Source organism: Pseudorasbora parva, chromosome 15 (assembly GCF_024679245.1).
Source record: "Pseudorasbora parva isolate DD20220531a chromosome 15, ASM2467924v1, whole genome shotgun sequence".
Lineage (NCBI taxonomy): Eukaryota > Metazoa > Chordata > Actinopteri > Cypriniformes > Gobionidae > Pseudorasbora > Pseudorasbora parva.
In genome coordinates this window covers 510,889-527,923 of record NC_090186.1, presented here as the reverse complement: position 1 = coordinate 527,923, position 17,035 = coordinate 510,889, and the positions used below count along the sequence as shown (strand labels likewise).

Genomic DNA, 17,035 nt, shown 5'->3' with positions numbered 1-17,035 from the left:
ACTCACGCGACGATAGCCGACAGCACAGACATCTGAAGCAGTTTAACTCACCGGCTGCTTCCAAAGCAGGACCGAACCTTTATCACTGGGACCGCTCCGGCAGAAACACACTTCTTTGGTATGATGAAAAATATCATAATGAGTTTATCCTAAAACAGGTGAAATGATCAGCCAATGGGTGAGGAGAATAATCTGATTTCTGTTCGGGACGGAAACAAGAGACAAGATTTAATCAGAAATCAGATTATTCTCCTCAGCCATTGGCTGATCATTTCACCTGTTTTAGGATAAACTCTCTTCAGTTAGATTTGATTTTCAACTAAACAAGAAAAAAATATTTAATTTTGCTGATCTAGTGAACGCGTCGTGATTTCAGAATATCTAGACAGGAAACGAGACGACATGCCTGAGGAGAGCGTGTTCAGCGGTGTAGAGTTCTAATGGTCCAATCATCATGCCGATGAATGAGTAATCTGATACACACACTGTGTCAGTGATGTTGTGTGTGTGTGTGTGATGTTGTGTTGATGTTGTGTGTGTGTGTGTGATGTTGTGTGTGTGATCTTGTTGTTCAGGCAGCGCCGCCTCGAGTGTTAAAGCAGTCAGCGCAACTCCATTCATGATTTACAGAGACGAGCAGGAGAATGGAGGGTGAGAAGGCTATCCTACACACACACACACACACACACACACACACACACACACACACACCTGCTGACTGTGTTCTGTCCCTCAGTGTCTCTCTCACACACACACACACACACACACACACACACACACACACACCCGCTGACTGTGTTCTGTCCCTCAGTGTCTCTCACACACACACACACACACACACACACCCGCTGACTGTGTTCTGTCCCTCAGTGTCTCTCACACACACACACACACACACACACACACACACACACACCTGCTGACTGTGTTCTGTCCCTCAGTGTCTCACACACACACACACACACCCGCTGACTGTGTTCTGTCCCTCAGTGTCTCACACACACACACACACACCCGCTGACTGTGTTCTGTCCCTCAGTGTCTCACACACACACACACACTTGCTGACTGTGTTCTGTCCCTCAGTGTCTCGCACACACACACACACACACACACACCCGCTGACTGTGTTCTGTCCCTCAGTGTCTCTCCCTCTCTCTCACACACACACACACACACACACACACACACACACACCCGCTGACTGTGTTCTGTCCCTCAGTGTCTCTCCCTCTCTCTCACACACACACACACACACACACACACACACACACACACACACACACACACACACCTGCTGACTGTGTTCTGTCCCTCAGTGTCTCACACACACACACACACCCGCTGACTGTGTTCTGTCCCTCAGTGTCTCACACACACACACACACCTGCTGACTGTGTTCTGTCCCTCAGTGTCTCACACACACACACACACCCGCTGACTGTGTTCTGTCCCTCAGTGTCTCACACACACACACACACCTGCTGACTGTGTTCTGTCCCTCAGTGTCTCACACACACACACACACACACCCGCTGACTGTGTTCTGTCCCACACACACACACACACACACACACACACACCCGCTGACTGTGTTCTGTCCCTCAGTGTCTCACACACACACACACACACCTGCTGACTGTGTTCTGTCCCTCAGTGTCTCTCACACACACACACACACACACACACACACACACACCCCTGCTGACTGTGTTCTGTCCCTCAGTGTCTCACACACACACACACACACACACACACACACACACACACACACACACACACACACACACACACACACCCGCTGACTGTGTTCTGTCCCTCAGTGTCTCTCACACACACACACACACACACACACACACACCCCTGCTGACTGTGTTCTGTCCCTCAGTGTCTCACACACACACACACACACACCCGCTGACTGTGTTCTGTCCCTCAGTGTCTCTCTCTCTCTCACACACACACACACACACACCCCCGCTGACTGTATTCTGTCCCTCAGTGTCTCTCTCTCTCTCTCTCTCTCTCTCTCTCTCTCTCTCTGTCTCTCTGTCTCTCTCTCTCACACACACACACACACACACACACACACACACACACACACCTGGTGACTGTGTTCTGTCCCTCAGTGTCTCACACACACACACACACACACCCCTGCTGACTGTGTTCTGTCCCCCAGTTCTGATCCGGCCCGCAGCAGACCCGCGGTGACCCGAGCGCTGACGGAGATCTCCGTGTCCAAACCCAATGTGAGTTCCTCCTGACCCTGCGGCTCAGCGGCTCGTGGCTTTATGATCCTACATCGGCATCAGAACGCCGGCATCACTCCTGCCGCTCTCCACATTATAGACGGAGATTACAATCCAGCCGCTGTTAGCCTGATTAGCTGCTAGTTTAAATAATGGCGGTCACAGGTTTGTGTAGGCCGGTCACGATAACACATTTAGCTGGACGATAAATCGGCCGAGAAATGATTGCGATGAGTGATAATATTAGTCGTTCTGAGCCCATTTTCATCTAAAATAACGATAATGGCGTAATCATGCAGGTACACCTTTTCAAAGATCAATAAACTTTAATTTCTAAAGACTATTTAACACTAAAAATGGAAAACATTTTAAATAACCACAATAAATCAACAAAACAACCAAACATGATGAAGTGTCCCAATCACCCTTTGAGACTACAGGCTGGCTAGAGCGGCAAATTGAGCTTCACCGTGTTTTAGAACGGTTCCTGTCAGCGGTTTCTCAACGAGACGAGTCGGCAGAAGTGAGGAGTGCTTTACTCGAGTCCTGTACTGAAGTTCACTGTTTGAGTCTCTGTGCTTTACTGGAGTATTATTCTTTCTGTAATCTTCTGACTTTAACTTCACTCCATCTGAAAGACAAATATCGTCCTCTTTACTCCACTACATTTTAGGGCTGGGCGATATGGCCCCCCAAAAAAATCCCCGATTTATTCACCAAAAATTCGATTTACGATTTAAAACGATTTTTTCCCCCTCCTACTCAAAATCAATCTGCAGATGACAAAGAAATTGTTCAAAACAAGTTTTAACTTTATTTTGTTTAGGTAAAATTAAATATTTGCAGCTTGGTAGAAGTGCCACCTGGGGTGCAAAACTTTCCGCATGTGAATAACCCGGACTATTCCACAGTATAAATGGGCACCATATCTTTTGCAATATACAGTATACATATCAAAGGTTTATGAATTGATATGCAGATAAAATTAACTTTTATTAACAACAGTAATGTGCAAAAAAAGTATAGGGAAAATTTAAATGTAATGCTCTTATTAAATATAGATTAGCATTGTTCTTCAATAGTCTCACACTGAACTGATCGACAGCTTCAGTGATTATTAAAGGAGCTCTTTACTGTAATTTAGTCACAATTTGAAGAAACGTTTAGTTTTTCCTGAGACTGTGACTTCGTACTTTCCATACATTAGGGAGTGAAAATCGCTAATAAATCAATAAGTGCTCTTCTGCTGGTTATAGTGGTGGGCATTTCATATCTTTTTAAAATAAAAATGCTACAAAATGGATTACACATTTTAAAAAAATAAACTAAAAAAAAACATTCCACTATTTCTTTCACAAGACCCCTTTAAACTTTTAGTTTTACAAACCATCACATTAAAAATAACATTACAGTCGGATATCTAGAGCTTTGAAGTGCTGGAAATAAGTGTGAAGCTCTTGAAAACCATTGGAAAGTGCTTGAATTTCAATCTCAAAAGGTTGTACGAATCCTGAGATAAATAATGACAACAACAACATTAAATCCATGTGGTTTTACTACAGTAAATTATGGTGAATGTTGGTGATTTGTGACTGAAACCCCTGACCTTCGCTCAGCTCTGTTAGAGCTGATATCTGTGGTTTATAACAGAATTCTGCGCCGACCGCTTCCACTAGATCACAGTAGCGATGGTGTGTTGATTTAAACGCTCTCTCACTGGATCACCAGCGCTGTGTATCGTGTCTGTCACGAGATTGGCCCGTGTGTGAGCTCGCGCTGCGTTCGTGTCAGCGCAGCTTTAAATGAGTTGGCTATAGCGCCTAACGCGGTTCCGTTCAGACTTCAAACACACTTTGCAGCGGGGCATTGTTAATTGTTCTGTGAAAAACTGAATGTTGACGCTATCCTTGTTGTTTGTGTACCTCTGTGGCAAACGCGCGCGGGGAGTGCTGAGCCATTACGGGAGCCCAGAGGGGAGCGTCGGCGGATTTTAAAGAGAAAACCAATTTTCATTCACAAAAATCGTCGTAAACTAAAAACTCGAATTAATCCATAAAATCGATTTATCGCCCAGCCCTACTACATTTCTATCAAGGTCCTCGAAGTGGAAAGTCGTTTCTGTCGCAGCTTTGAAAGTCAGTGATGATTTTTTTTCTTCTTTTAAAGGTGTTTGGGTTTTTGCAGAAAGCCTTTCAGGAATCACTCTTGTAGAGTCTCGTGAAGTTCAATGATTTCACAGCATTTATTAAACACTGATTTATAGTTTAGAGCAAAATGGAAGAAGACGGATGTCCAAATGCTCATTTAGTGGAGGATTGACATAAACAAAGTTGATTCTGTCTTCAGTGAAGGTGAACAGTGTGAGAATATCAGATGTGTATCAGTGTATTGGATCCGTGCATTCGGCCTTAAAGTGACAGCAGCTTTGTAACTTTTCTACAAGTATTTAAATGAGTTTAAGTTAGTCGTCTGCTAGTGTGTCAGATGGAGCGTCACTGACTGGCTTAAACCATGATGGCATAATGTGCATTTATACAACTATAATACAATAATGCGGGGACATGAAGAAGGACATTTACTTTTGATACTGAAGTGCTTTTGAAAACAAATACTTCTGTACTTTAACTCCAGTAAAAATCAGTTTTTACACCTTTCACTCGTAGCGGAGTAATATTAGACCAGCAGTACTGTTACTCCAGTAATGAAGGTGTGTGTTTGTCCAGCTCTGGCGGGCCGAGATTAGCCAGTGTGTTGCTGACGGTGTGTGTCTGTACAGGAGGCTCCGGTCGGCGCCGAGTCCCTGCCGGATGAGAGCACCATATGGGGCTCCAGGAGCGTCTCCGTCGGCCCCTGTCCAAACCACACTCGAGACTTCAGCCGCTCCGCTCACATGGTGTCCACACCGCTCCACACACACGCTCCACACAGCTGGGGTATAGAGGAGGCCCACGGTACACACACACACACACACACTCTTTATCTGCTGCTTGTGTTGTTCTGTGGTTCATGTGTGTGTGTCGTCTTTCAGAGGAAACTGCGGCCAGCGCTTCAGAGGAAACCCCTTACCTACGGCAGCCCACTAAACTCAGGTATGACCCTCACTGCACACCGTACAGTGTCAGATACACCACTGGAGTGTGTCATGGAAGGTGGACACACACTGCAAAACACGCTCTTCTTACTCAGTCATGTCGTCTTGTTTCCAGTCCAAATATCGAACAGTTCTTAAATCAAGATGCATTCACTAGATCAGTGAAACGACAGGAGATATTTTCTTGTTTTGATGAAAATAAAATCTAAATGAGTTTTTGCTTAAAGGGATAGTTCACTTTAAAATGAAAACTGCCATCCTTTACTCACCTTCAAGTTATTTCAGACCTGTGTGAGTTTCTTTCTTCAGCTGAACACAAGGGAAGATATTTTGAAGAATGTCAGCAACCAATCAGGTATCTGGAGACATTGACTTCAATGGTAGAAAAAAAAAAGAAAAATTAATAAAATAAACAAAATTCTCACCCCATTGGCAGATCATTTTGCCTGTTTTAATCAAAAACTCACTTCATTTAGATATTTTTCCCCAGAAAACAACAAAAAAATATCTCATGTTGTTTTACTGATCTAAGAAATGCATCTTGTTTTAAGAATATTTGGATGTTTGGACTGGAAACGAGACAGAAATACTGAGGAAGAAGAGCATTTTTTGCAGTGTGTAAAGTGGGCATGCAAAGTTCTGCATCACGTGTATGTTTTATACCAAGGCGTGTGTGTGTGTGTGTGTGTGTGTGTGTGTGTGTGCGCTGTATCTGACGGGACGCTGTCTCCTCTCTCTGCAGTCCTATCCTGGAGCAGAGTCCAGCGGAGGAGAAGCTGCCCGAGTCCAGCCTGCAGACTCAGGGCTCCATCATGGGAGAGGGCGTGGAGCAGCCCAGCCTGAGCCAGAACATCAGCAGCATTAACATCAGGCATCCGCAGGGCATACTGTCCTTCCCTGACCACACCGCCTTGAGGCTGCAGGACGGGTCCATCAGCAGCCGGCCCAGCTGGACCATCTACCAGAGTCCAGACAAAGACCAGAGTCCAGTTCAAAACCAGAGTCCAGAGAAACCGCCCACAGCTCCAGGTCCAGATCCAGCCCATGCTGTGCTCCAGCCGAACCCGCTGGAGATGCAGGATGAGCTCATGAGTCCAAAAGCCGGCCCAGCACTGAACTGGTTCCAGATGGACGGCTCGGCCCAGTCAGCAGAACCAGATCTGGATGTCATGATGAGTCCGGCTCCAGTAGCCACTCGACCCGCCTGGACCATCTACCAGAGCCCGCAGGAAGCTGCCGAAGCGGACCTCCTGTGGCCGACGAGCCCAGAGCCAGAACCGGACCTCCTGCTTCCTGAGAGATCCTTCCAGCTGCGGAGGTCCTGTGGGCCAGCCCTGAGTCTGCATGAGCCGGAATTAATGAGTCCACAGAGCTCCAGGAGCCCTCAGCGGGCCTCAGAGCCGGGCCTAGAGCTCATGGCCAGCCCACCGCAGAGCTCCAGGATCCCTCAGCGGGCCTCAGAACCGGGCCTGGAGCCCATGGCCAGCCCACCGCAGAGCTCCAGGAGCCCTCAGTGGACCTCAGAACCGGGCCTGGAGCCCATGGCCAGCCCACCGCAGAGCTCCAGGAGCCATCAGTGGACCTCAGAACCGGGCCTGGAGCTCATGGCCAGCCCACCACAGAGCTCCAGGAGCCTTCAGCGGGCCTCAGAGCCGGGCCTGGAGCCCATGGCCAGCCCACCGCAGAGCTCCAGGAGCCATCAGTGGACCTCAGAACCGGGCCTGGAGCCCATGGCCAGCCCACCGCAGAGCTCCAGGATCCCCAGTGCTCCCAGCAGCCCCATGGACACATCCAGACCAGGTGATCAGGACCACTGCGCAATATATCACAATATCACCAATAACAAAACACGCTCTTCTTACTCAGGCATGTCGTCTCGTTCCCAGTCTAAATATCTAACAATTCTTAAATCAAGATGCATTTCTTAGATCAGTAAAACGACAGGAGATATTTTTCTTGTTTTCTGGGGAAAAATATCTAAATGAAGTGAGTTTGTGCTTAAAACAGGCGAAATGATCTGCCAATGGGGTGAGGAGAATAATCTGATTTCTGTTTGAGATGGAAACAAGATTTCAGTCAGAAATCAGATTATCTTTCTCACCCCATTGGCAGATCATTTCGCCTGTTTTAAGGGGAAAATATTAGCAATGTAATATCGCATTCTGAATGCTGCATTATTTAAAGGGTACTTCAGCGCTGGGAAGATGAATCTGTATTTAAACTGGGTCATTAATGTAGAAATGTGAAATAATTTTAGAATTTGGTGCTTTCTAGACTGAGGAAAGACAGGGGATGAAAGACTACAACTCCCAGAATGCTTTGCTGCCCTGTGAGGCCATTCCCAAAACCAGCGTTACTAGGGCTGTCACTTTATGTTGCAGATTGAATATGCATTCGAACATGACGTGAAATATCTTAGTCGAACTATAAATAAACTATCCAGTGTTTTACAGTCGGGTGCGTTTACATGGAGCTCTGTAATCGGTTTAAAAGTCCAGTCTGAATGAAGACGCTCCATATAAACACCTCCATCGGAATACAAAATGCCCAACCGAAGGAAAGTGTAATGGGTTTGAGAGGGGGGGGGAGAAACCTCTTCATGAATCGATCAAACGAAACCTTTCACTGTGTAAACGACCTGACCCGATTACTGTGTGTGTGTGTGTGTGTGTGTGTTCAATATAACGTGAATGAGCCGCTGAGGGAGTGTCACAAACGCAGCAGGAGTCAGATTACACTCACCGTCATGAATGAGCTGAGGGAGAGCTTCGATCTCGAAGCGTGCTCAGTCTGGAGAGAGTTCAGCTCATGCCTTTGGAAGATTAGCTTTCATGGGAATTAATTTGAGAAGTTAAAACGCTTACATTGCTCCGCACCCGCTCCGTTTACATGAGTGCCTGCAGCTGAGCCGAGTGCTGTGAGTGTGATCTATCCCCCATGGACGGGTTAAAACACGAGGAGATAGCTCCCTCTGCTGGCTGTAGTCTTTAGCCTCTGGCCAAACATTTTCCCGATGATGCACATTGACAATATTTGTTTGGGAGCGCGATCATTTGAATATACTCCAGGGTTTCTACTGATTCAAAGCCATATGCTAATCGCTGATGTAACCCTTTAATAAGGTATTGCATATCGCATTTTTCTTCAATATCGCACATTTCATTAGCGTGTGTGTTTGCGATGTTTTTCTTCAGTGTGTGTGTGTGACGTGTTCCTCATGCTGTGATGTGTTCCTCTAGTGTGTGTTAATCTGGTGCCGGACCCCTGGGATGAGGAGCTGATTGCATCTCTTCTGTCCGGCCTGGAGCCTCCTCTCTCCGCTCACCCTAATCTGACCATCTGGAGCTGTGGCCTGCCCACCATCACCCCTAAGATGACCGTCCAGATCCGTACGTGCCGCTGCTAGAGCCACTGCTCTCCTTCACTGCGCTTTAGCTGACATAAGTCATGTTTCCACCTGTGCTTCCACCGCCGGGTCAGAATATATGTCAAGATGACTAACAGTCACACAGAGTTAAAGTGGCATTTACCGTTATTTCACAGAAGAGGATGGGTATTATTCAGTCACGTCTGTTTATCTGTAGTCACAGGACATGTTACGTCACACATAGAATGATCATTTCTATAAACTTCTCCAAAAATACGACCAGAGCGCTCTATCCCTCTCAGGGTTCCCGCGGGGTCTTAAAAAGTCTTAAAAAGTCTTAAATTCAGAAAGTTACATTTAAGGCCTTAAAAAGTCTTAAAAACGCCCAGATTTCCATCCTAGGTCTTAAATTTAATTTACCAAAGTCTTAAAACTTTTACTTCCGTTCAGAAACAAAACCTTTTAGTTTTCTTTACCCGACTGCTTCATGCATTTTTACTCCTTACACTTTTCCTTCAGCTTTTCAGAAAGCTGCGATTGGCAAACGGAAAGCAGGAAATTACCGTAATAAACCATATTTTGGCAAAAAGCGCTATTTGTCTTTAAGGATTTTTTTAAGCGCGCCAAATGTTGAGGATTTATGGTCAAATAGCGCTTTAATATGCTGGCGCCAACACTCGCATTCTAATAGGGTTAAGCGTAATGTATTCTGATGTATTTGATCTGACTGGGTGGGCAGCTGTCAATCTCAGGCCCAACCGTAGATCCGCCCCTATCATGGGTTGGTTGTTTTGTCTGGTATGCACTTGTGTCTACGCGCGTTTTCAAAGAACATGGGTCTTTGCACACTGAGTCCGATATTTTCGCATGCGTTTTTTCATATTCATGATCCGAAAAACTCGTCACGCACAGAGACCTTGCACACTGAGTCCAATGCTTATTAATGAATGTGTTACGGGGAAAAACGCAAAACAAGACAAAGTGACGTCTAGTGAGGATGATTTGTTTGTCCTGAGGAGATAATGAGTTCATCTAACGTTACTCCTGTGATCGCGTAGAGAGGAGAGTTTCCCTATCCAGCGGGATTATCCAGATCGACCGATTCAAAGTTGCAGTTTCAGTGGCTCAGTTTGATGCTTTGCATCATATCATTTTTTTTTGACAGACGAAAGTTTCGGAGGCAGTGTGCAAGCGTGACTGACATAACGTGAGGTCGAATTTATTTTTGGAAGTGCGTAAATTATTATTCTAGCAAAAATACCACAAATAATATTATTATATCACAGCTATAATTATACAGGGTTCGTACGGGTGCTTGAAATCCTTGAAAGTGCTTGAATTTTGATGTTGTGTTTTTAAGGTTTGAAAAGTGCTTGAATTTTAGATAAAGTGCTTAAAAATGCTTGAAATTGTAACTATTTATTTTACAACAAATACCTATCTGACTAAATAGTTCGTTTATTAAATGTAGAAATATAATATGTTGGAGAGCCTAAAATGAAACCTGCTGTGCTCGCGATCTGCCCGTCTATTTCCATGTGCGACTCCGCCCCCATGTTGTCGTTTCAATGAGCGTTGGCTGAAAGATGCTAAATTCGAATTTTGGATCAAACAGCCTCAAACCCCCCGAAGTGCCTCTTGTAAACTAAAGTCTGCTAAAACACGTGCAGCTTTTCACTACGGGCGAGTCTGCTCTTTCGAGTCACATGAAAGGTAGGCTTACTCATTGACTTTCAAGTAAGCTAACTAAAGTTTACTGTAGCCTAACGTACACATTAGCGACTATTTGTTTAACTTGCGCTATTAACTGCTAGCTAGGAATTTGCATAAGTGACAGAGTACGTTACATATGAAGAGTTTGGTTGCAAAACGCGATAAACGCCATTTTTTGACATTTAGATTTTATTATTGGAAATCACTGTTTAGATGTACCTTAATCTATGTGTGAATTGCTGCCATTAATAAGATTTAAAAATGTACATTTTAAGCCTCCTACAAAATGTATTTTTTCACAAAACGCGATATCCGCCAGCCCAGTTTCTTTACAAAGTGCGATAAAGAACGTTCAGGATGCTGCGCGAGCTCAGGATGTCACGCGAGGAGAGTCACCGCCGGTGAAGTGCTCCGAGTTTGCTCAGTGATTTAACGATAATAGCAAAACAAAAACATATTTTTTAAAAGAGGATTCAATAGGCTAACTAAAAAAGGTTTACCATTTAATTGTTTATACTGTAGGCGAGCTGTCAGTCACATATAGGCTACGTCACTGATCAACAGCTGTCTGTCAGTCAGAGAATCAAAGCTTCAGAGTCAAGCTTAACGTTATGGATTTCGATGACGGATTGGAGCCGGTCAGGAAGGCATCTTAAGAAAATCATCAAAGGGAGAAGACCAAACGGCAAGGCATTCAGGGGAGCGAAAACATCCAAAGATTTATTTTGGTCATCATGCGACTGCGAGTAACGTTGGTCTGTGTCATGCACGTGCGCGCGCACACGCACACACACGCTCACACACAAGCTTTTCTTAATGGTATTACAGTAGAATAATATAGCTTGTGGTGGATATATAGCGTTTTGCAAAAAGAAAAAAATATATATGTATGTATGTTCTGGCCAAAACTTACTCGGAATCTTATTATTATTAATCAATCTTTGTATATACTATTCCATATATTTATGATGTATTGTTTTTTTAACCAATTTAATATGTTTGACAATGTTAAGATAAATATGTTGCAAAAATTGTGAATGAACTTGACTGTTGATGTCTTAAATAATAATGTCAAATAACCAACATTTCTCAAAATAGATATATCTTGTTTTGCAACGAAACTCATGTATAATGTGATAATGTAAGATTAGCATGTCCGTTATGGCATGTTCATTTGTGGAATAGGCAGTGAACGTAACAGCCACAAATCCGCAAATTAAAACCTACAAACGTTAGCTCAGTGCATAAAAATAGTGTCAGATGGTCATACAAGTAACTTAGTGCTGTCAAAAATATTGATATTTTTGATATGCATCGATAATGTAATATCCGAAACGATACCTCTCCTCTCTACACCTGTTGCTCTCCCCTCCGCCTCCGTCCGACAGGTTAACCCTCTGAACATTAACGTGCCGACGCGTTCTGCTGGATGTTTCTTTATGACAGTGTGTTAGTGTGTGATTGGTCTGAATTTCGCACAGGATTGCACATAATTCTACAAATTCCCGCAGATTTTGCGCTCATATCTGAAGTGCGCACATACCGTAATAAAGCCGACCTCTGACATACAAGTAAATAAAATAAAAAATAGCTCATTTTCCCAGCGTATTAATGGTCAAATACACACAAAAAATGTTACAATGTTCACCTGGGTGTGTATTAACGTAAATACAGTCGTAAACGGTTCAGAATGAGTAACGGGAACAGTGTTTTGATTCCACACTTGCGTCAGGTCTTAAAGGGGCAGCAGTTATTCAAACTACAAAAAGACAAAAGATCACCTGCTGCTCTTTACTGATTAACTTCTGTAACTTTAACAGATTAATATGTATTAAATTTTTACAATGAAAAGCCAATGTTATTTTAAATTTGATAACTTGTTTATTTTTTTAATTCAGTTTCTCACCTGAATACAGTTAGACCTAGGCCTTCCTGATTTATTTGTGCTATTGTTTTTGCTTCTTTGTTCTTATTTTATTTCTGTTTTCTCTTCTTTTTACCATTTGAAGTCAAGCTTTCTTGTGCTCTATGTAAGCGACTGCAACACAATTACCCCGTTGTAGAACATGCACCGTAAGCATATTTGTGAGATAATTGTAATGGTAATCAATGTTTATGAAAAAAAAAGCTTAAGCCTTATCATATAAAGTGATCTCTTGTGAAGAAATATTTGATTGCCTAGACATACACACAAAAAAAAGAAATTAATTAAAAATAGAAAAGGTCAATGACCTGAATCCGATTGACTGTCTACCTCAAAGACGAATGTTTGCAGTTTTAAAATTTTCAATAAATGAAGTGAAAGTTAAGTGAACCCGTCGAGTGATTTTGTTTAGGGTAATTGTTTTTACAGTTACCCCAAAGGCAGGTTAGATAGTAAACACAGTCTACTTAGACAGTGATACATTTAAAAGAAATAAAATTTGTGATTTGGTTAAATATCTGATCCTTCTGCTTTACGAAACACAATTTTGGCCGTTTATAGTATTATTATCTTTTTAATGTGATGATCACTAAATAATAATTTTGACAGCGTATTGGTATGTAATTTACAGCGGTGTTAGGTGCTGGAAAAATCTTTAAAATGGACCTTGAAAGTGCTTGAAAAGTGCTTGAATTTGACCTTTGAAAAGGTGTACGAACCCTGATTATAGCACATCAAGTCTCTGTAAAGCTGTGTGTGTGTGTGTGTGATCGGATCCATAGACATACTGCCAGGTGTTCGGGATCAATTGATTCACAGAAATTAGTGGTCTTCTTTTTAATATGTGTCTCCAGTATCGCTAGCAAAGCATCAAACTGACACTTTTAATCGGTCGGTCTTGATCCCGCTTGATAAGGAGGGGAAACTCTACGCGATCACAGGAGTCTCTCCACATCTCCTCAGGACAAACAAATTATCCTCACTAGACGTCACTTTGTCTTGTTTTGCGTTTTTATCCCCGTAACACATTCATTAATACGCATCGGACTCAGTGTGCAAGATCTCTGTGCGTAACGAATTTTTCAGAATACGAAAAACCGCATGCGAAAATATCGGACTCAGTATTTTGATATCAGTTTCTGAGTTTATTTAATGTTTCTATAACTGAATCAATAAAAATAGAATGTTTGAGAGTTTCTGAGATCATTTATAATGCTTTTAGTAATGCGTCGTGTTGGTCTTAAATTTCACTCATAATGGTCTTAAAAGGTCTTAAATTTAACTTACTGAAACCTGCAAGAACCCTGCCTCTCTCCATTCCCACCAGTTTCAGGAAACTCCTGAGGATCAGACTGGCTATATTTTATATGCGGAGTTTAATATGGACATCAGACAGTCCGGTGTAGAGATGTTCAAATAAACACGACTGAGATCGCGATTCTTCCAGTACTCATATTGATCATGTTTGCTATGGTGATGGTTAGTCTTTTGCATGGCATGTAAATATATCTGCCTTATAGAGTGATGAGAATCCACATCAGATCTCAAGCAGACGTTATAACACTCGCTGCTGTCTGAAAGAGTTTAGAGAGGAGATGATTGTGAAAGTCTCCAAAGCAGGGGCCTATTGCTCAACTAGGATAAGAGATTACGATGGGATATCCTGGTGATCCTGGCTCAGTTTATCCGCTAATATAGTTATCTTTCATTATCGATATAGTGTGAGTGTGTCTTCAGGATACGTTTACAACACATCATCTGCAAAATTTAGTACAGAGCTAAGCTCACCAAGATATCCACTGCTGAAGCCTGAGCTGGGCCGCTTTAGGCCAGGATAAACCCAGAGGAAGCCCAGATGAGGCTGATCGAGCCCTAAAGGGACTGCACAAGCACAGCTAATGTGTGGGTACTGTGACTGAAGCTGAGGCAGGTCTACACATACACATACACACACACACACACACACACACACACACACCTCATACACATGCACACCTCATACACACACACACATACACACACACACACCTCATACACATGCACACCTCATACACACACACACACAATCAATCACTCATCCACACACTGTCGTTAGACTGCCGTTCGTCTTCAAAAGACATGAAGATATTTGTAATGAAATGGTTGAGATTTCTGTTCCTCTTTGGCGGCTCAAAGTTCATAAAGCGATCGTATGATTTGACTCGTCTCCACACATTGCTCAGTGTACACAGAGAAAATCCTCCCTATGTGCTTTTCAGTGGAGTGAACAAACCTCAGCGGCTCGTGAGGAGCTCAGCCGTGATGGGACGTGAGGATAAACCTCAGCCGCTCGTGAGGAGCTCAGCCGTGATGGGTCATGAGGATAAACCTCAGCGGCTCGTGAGGAGCTCAGCCGTGATGGGTCGTGAGGATAAACCTCAGCGGCTCGTGAGAAGCTCAGCCGTGATGGGGCGTGAGGATAAACCTCAGCGGCTCGTGAGAAGCTCAGCCGTGATGGGACCTGAGGATAAACCTCAGCGGCTCGTGAGGAGCTCAGCACTGATGGGTCGTGAGGATAAACCTCAGCGGCTCGTGAGGAGCTCAGCCGTGATGGGTCGTGAGGATAAACCTCAGCGGCTCGTGAGGAGCTCAGCCGTGATGGGACCTGAGGATAAACCTCAGAGGCTCGTGAGGAGCTCAGCCGTGATGGGACCTGAGGATAAACCTCAGAGGCTCGTGAGGAGCTCAGCCGTGATGGGTCGTGAGGATAAACCTCAGCGGCTCGTGAGAAGCTCAGCCGTGATGGGGCGTGAGGATAAACCTCAGCGGCTCGTGAGGAGCTCAGCCGTGATGGGTCGTGAGGATAAACCTCAGCGGCTCGTGAGGAGCTCAGCCGTGATGGGATGTGAGGATAAACCTCAGCGGCTCGTGAGGAGCTCAGCACTGATGGGTCATGAGGATAAACCTCAGCGGCTCGTGAGGAGCTCAGCCGTGATGGGTCGTGAGGATAAACCTAAGCGGCTCGTGAGGAGCTCAGCACTGATGGGTCATGAGGATAAACCTCAGCGGCTCGTGAGGAGCTCAGCCATGATGGGTCGTGAGGATAAACCTCAGAGGCTCGTGAGGAGCTCAGCACTGATGGGTCGTGAGGATAAACCTCAGCGGCTCGTGAGGAGCTCAGCCGTGATGGGTCGTGAGGATAAACCTCAGCGGCTCGTGAGGAGCTCAGCCGTGATGGGTCCTGAGGATAAACCTCAGCGGCTCGTGAGAAGCTCAGCCGTGATGGGTCCTGAGGATAAACCTCAGCGGCTCTTGAGGAGCTCAGCCGTGATGGGTCCTGAGGATAAACCTCAGCGGCTCATGAGGAGCTCAGCCGTGATGGGTCCTGAGGATAAACCTCAGCGGCTCGTGAGGAGCTCAGCCGTGATGGGACCTGAGGATAAACCTCAGCGGCTCGTGAGGAGCTCAGCCGTGATGGGTCGTGAGGATAAACCTCAGCGGCTCGTGAGGAGCTCAGCCGTGATGGGTCGTGAGGATAAACCTCAGCAGCTCGTGAGGAGCTCAGCCGTGATGGGGCGTGAGGATAAACCTCAGCGGCTCGTGAGGAGCTCAGCCGTGATGGGTCGTGAGGATAAACCTCAGCGGCTCGTGAGGAGCTCAGCCGTGATGGGGCGTGAGGATAAACCTCGGCGGCTCGTGAGGAGCTCAGCCGTGATGGGGCGTGAGGATAAACCTCAGCGGCTCGTGAGGAGCTCAGCCGTGATGGGTCGTGAGGATAAACCTCGGCGGCTCGTGAGGAGCTCAGCCGTAATGGGGCGTGAGGATAAACCTCAGCGGCTCGAGAGAAGCTCAGCCGTGATGGGTCGTGAGGATAAACCTCAGCGGCTCGTGAGGAGCTCAGCCGTGATGGGTCGTGAGGATAAACCTCAGCGGCTCGTGAGAAGCTCAGCCGTGATGGGTCGTGAGGATAAACCTCAGAGGCTCGTGAGGAGCTCAGCCGTGATGGGGCGTGAGGATAAACCTCAGCGGCTCGTGAGGAGCTCAGCCGTGATGGGTCGTGAGGATAAACCTTAGAGGCTCGTGAGGAGCTCAGCCGTGATGGGTCGTGAGGATAAACCTCAGCGGCTCGTGAGGAGCTCAACCGTGATGGGACCTGAGGATAAACCTCAGCGGCTCGTGAGAAGCTCAGCCGTGATGGGACCTGAGGATAAACCTCAGCGGCTCGTGAGGAGCTCAGCCGTGATGGGTCCTGAGGATAAACCTCAGCGGCTCGTGAGGAGCTCAGCCGTGATGGGTCATGAGGATAAACCTCAGCGGCTCGTAAGGAGCTCAGCCGTGATGGGGCGTGAGGATAAACCTCAGCGGCTCGTGAGGAGCTCAGCCGTGATAGGTCCTGAGGATAAACCTCAGCGGCTCGTAAGGAGCTCAGCCGTGATGGGGCGTGAGGATAAACCTCAGCGGCTCGTGAGGAGCTCAGCCGTGATGGGGCGTGAGGATAAACCTCAGCGGCTCGTGAGGAGCTCAGCCGTGATGGGTCGTGAGGATAAACCTCAGCGGCTCGTGAGGAGCTCAGCCGTGATGGGTCGTGAGGATAAACCTCAGCGGCTCGTGAGGAGCTCAGCCGTGATGGGTCGTGAGGATAAACCTCAGCGGCTCGTGAGGAGCTCAGCCGTGATGGGTCGTGAGGATAAACCTCAGCGGCTCGTGA

The 17,035-nt window shown here is 45.7% G+C and overlaps 1 protein-coding gene across 3 annotated transcripts in view; it reads left to right on the top strand.

Annotated features, from left to right (window-relative positions):
- Window positions 1-17,035, top strand: part of LOC137040862 (mitotic checkpoint serine/threonine-protein kinase BUB1-like) — a 52,395-nt gene that overhangs the window by 18,188 nt on the left and 17,172 nt on the right. For all 3 annotated transcript variants that reach the window (XM_067416611.1, XM_067416607.1, XM_067416610.1), the window contains 6 exons: window positions 576-651; window positions 2,184-2,253; window positions 5,030-5,204; window positions 5,282-5,342; window positions 6,087-7,144; window positions 8,584-8,733. In XM_067416611.1, coding sequence (XP_067272712.1) covers window positions 576-651; window positions 2,184-2,253; window positions 5,030-5,204; window positions 5,282-5,342; window positions 6,087-7,144; window positions 8,584-8,733 — 1,590 coding nt within the window. The remainder of the gene's footprint in view (window positions 1-575; window positions 652-2,183; window positions 2,254-5,029; window positions 5,205-5,281; window positions 5,343-6,086; window positions 7,145-8,583; window positions 8,734-17,035) is intronic.